Source organism: Mesoplodon mirus (genome assembly GCF_964341445.2).
Source record: "Mesoplodon mirus genome assembly, chromosome: 5".
NCBI classification, from domain to species: Eukaryota; Metazoa; Chordata; class Mammalia; order Artiodactyla; family Ziphiidae; genus Mesoplodon; species Mesoplodon mirus.
The window spans coordinates 16,514,357-16,517,606 of NC_138980.1; the positions used below are offsets into that span (position 1 = coordinate 16,514,357).

Genomic DNA, 3,250 nt, shown 5'->3' on the forward strand with positions numbered 1-3,250 from the left:
CCGTGGGCTCTCGGAGGGCACTCCCGGGGCGACGGCTAAGGCACCAGGCTGCGGGATCACTCACCGCAAGCTCCGTAAACCCGACCACAAACTCTCCCTCGCGTGGGGACAAAGGCTCACGGGGCAGGTATAGCTCCGAGGCCTCCGTGGGAGTGAATGTGACATCCGAGGGACGCAGGATCGTGTCGGGAGCCCTCCCTCTCCTCGAGAGTCAGTGCCCCCCTTTAGAGGTGGGACCGGTCGGGGGCGTCCCAGACCGGTCCCTTTCCTACCAGGCTCGGATACCGTGCAGCGTGGACACTCCTGAGTTGCCCTGCGGAATCCCGGGGCTCTGCACGGCGTTCAAGTCCCCGACGCCGAAGTTCACGAAGTTGTTGTTGGCGGCCGCCGTAGCCGACTGCGCCGGTGGCGGCCCGGCGGGGTAAGCAGCGGTGCAGCTGTAGCCAGGGCTGCAGGCCGCGCCACCGTAACCCGGGTAGGCGGGGTAGGCGTTATAGCCGTAGGCGTTGAGGCCCACGCCATAGGCTGGCGCGTAGGGCGCCGAGTCCCCGAGGCAAGGCTTGCCATCGCGCACCAACACTGGCACCGCGATCCTGCGCGCTGGCGGCGGCGGTGGCGGGGGCAGCCCCACCAGCTCCAGAGTCTGGTCCTGCCGTTGCCGCTTGCACTTGTAGCGCCGGTTCTGGAACCAGATCTTGACCTGCGTAGACGTCAGCTTCAGCACGCTGGCCAGCTGGTCGCGCTCCGGAGCCGACAGGTACCTCTGCTGCTTGAAGCGCCGCTCCAGCTCGTAGACCTGAGCCTGCGAGAAGAGCACGCGCGGCTTCCTCCGCCGTCGCGCCCGGGGTCGCTCGGCGCTGTCCGCCTCAGGCTTCTCCAGCTCCACCGCCTTCTGCAGCGCGCACAGCTCTGAGGGGGAACAGAGAGGCAGAGAGACGCTGGGTCACAGCGACCCGACCCCCGAGCTCCCGCCGGGTGATGAGCCCCAGTGGGTGCCACCCCGTCCTGCCTGGAGCCCCCAGCTTGACTGCGGCTCACTCTGCCGGCTGCACTGGGCGCCGCGACTGCTCGGTTTCCGCTCGACAGTCAACATTTGTTGATTGCCTACTATGTGCCAGGCACGGCTCTAGGCACAGGAGAACAAAACAAGACAGGTCCCTGCCCTCGGGTTGGTTCACATTCTGGTGAAAGATATGGACAGTGACTTAACGACTTCAGGTTGCAAAGAAAATAAAGCCAAGTGATGCGCTGGGGTGAATTAGATTAGGACTACTTTGATTTGAGAAGTTAAATGAAGGAGACCTAGGCCTCACCCCAGGGTCGGTCACACTATCTCAAAATTACGGGAACCGAAGAAACAGAAGGCCAAGAGTTGTTGGTTTGGTGATCTATCAAAGGCTCCCGTGCAACTGCTGTGGAGATTGTGCAGCGCCCAAAAAGCAGCGGGTAGGCAGGTGGCCTTGGATTCCAATTGAATTCGAATCGGTAGCGACCAATTCAAGCTGCCGTGCCCTCCGGCAGCTGTTCCTGGGGCCTTCCCTCTGCAACTAAACAAACTTTTGTAGGATCACAGAAAGCCCCTCTGGGCTCTCGGCGGTCCTTCAGCCAGTGTCCTCGGCCTTCCCGGGTTTGTGTGGACCCCGCGTTGGGCCACCGTCTCCCCGACGCGCCCTTTCCACCGGCGGGCAAGCCTCCCCCCGGACCTCGGGATGCGCGCGGCGATCCGTCCGACTTCCCCCAGTCACCTCCTCCATTGCCCCACGCCTTTCGTCGCGCGGCATTTTCTAACTTTTTCCAGGAGAGAACCTCTCGGCCCTGGCCGCGTGGGAAAATTGTTATGGAAAAATAAAGCTGCTAAGTCAGATTCTTGAGAGTCCGGAGTATCCCATTTTAAATTCAAGATCCTTGTTCTCAAACATTCCACTCTCAGGGCACAAAGGAGGAAAGGCCCCAGCCACCCCGGGTAACGGGTGGGCTATAGAAGGTCCTGGACCTGCTCCAATTGTGTGCAAAAGTATGTCTGGCGTGCAGCATTTTGATTTCTGTTTAGCGGTTTTCATCAGATCCTCAAAAAGACCCTCAAGAGATTAAAAAAAAACCCGATATACAGAATATCTCTCTCTCCCTCTGTTCTGTCTACCACAAACGGATCGCTCAACTTCAACTTCATAACAAATCCAGGAGCAGGGCTGCCGCCGCCTGGGGCTTTGTTAGGCCGCAAGAAAGTATATATATATTTCTCTCCTGTCTCTTGTTTCTGATCGTCACGATCCAGCATTTCCTCTAAACCTCCGACTGGAAGCGTGGGGCGGTGGGGGGGGGGGACCCTGGCGACAACCTCGCTTCTCACATTCGGAGCCCCCTTTGCTCGACCATCCGCCCAGGCACTCGCCTCGCCTCTACCCAAGCCAGAGTTTCTTGGCCGCGAGGTTTGGGGACGAAAGCAACCCCAGAGGGGAGAAGGAGCTTGTGTTTCTTCCTCACCTTTCTTATCGGCTCGAGGGTCCTTGGCAGGGTCAGGGTCGCCATAGGCACGCGGATAGAAGGCGGGGGCGGCTGAGAAGGCAGGCAAGCACTTGGCGGGCGAGGGCGCGGGGCCCAGCTCGGCGCGCAGCTCGGGGAGGCCGGGCGCTGCGGCCTCCGGCCCCGCGTAGGCCTCGGGCTTGAAGGCGGCCAGCATGCAGGAGGCGGGCGCCAGGGTGGCCTCCAGGCGCGCGGAGAGCTCCCCGGCGGCCAGGCTGCGCTGCTGCTGCTCCAGATTCAGGATGTCTTTGACCGAGAACGGCGTGGGCGTGAGCGCGGGGCTGGGGAACATGGTGGCAGCGCGCGTCTCACAGCGCCAGGTGGGCGGCAGAGAGCAGCGCTGCCCACGGCCCCCGGCAGCCTCCCTGCATGGTGCCCGCCGCGCGCCCGCGCACCCGCCTTCCAGCTCTGGATGTGGCCGGGCGGCAGGTAGTGCGGGGCGCAAGGGGCAGGAGAGGCGGGACCAGGCCGGAGGAGGGGGGCTCAGCCTGCCATTGGGCCGGGGGCCTCGTTGACAGGAGCGATGAGCACTTTCGGGTCACCTAATATAGTCATACGGCTCAAAAAAAAAAAAAAAAAATCCCGCTCAGCTTTTTAAAGGGCCCGCAACGCGTTCGGAAGACTCCTTTCGCTCGTGCAGCCTGAGATTTGTCCAAAACATTAGCCTGAAAATCCTACCAGGATGGATGCTCAGGAAAGGACCCGATTATTCTCCGAATCCGGCCTT

The 3,250-nt window shown here is 61.5% G+C and overlaps 1 protein-coding gene across 1 annotated transcript; it reads right to left on the reverse strand.

Annotated features, from left to right (window-relative positions):
- Positions 1–268: 268 nt before the first annotated feature.
- Positions 269–2,815, reverse strand: NKX2-5 (NK2 homeobox 5; the record flags this gene model as incomplete). Its single annotated transcript, XM_082622009.1, has 2 exons — positions 269–909; positions 2,485–2,815. The coding sequence occupies 2 exons, from the start codon at positions 2,813–2,815 to the stop codon at positions 269–271; spliced, it is 972 nt and encodes a 323-aa protein (XP_082478135.1).
- Positions 2,816–3,250: the final 435 nt, after the last annotated feature.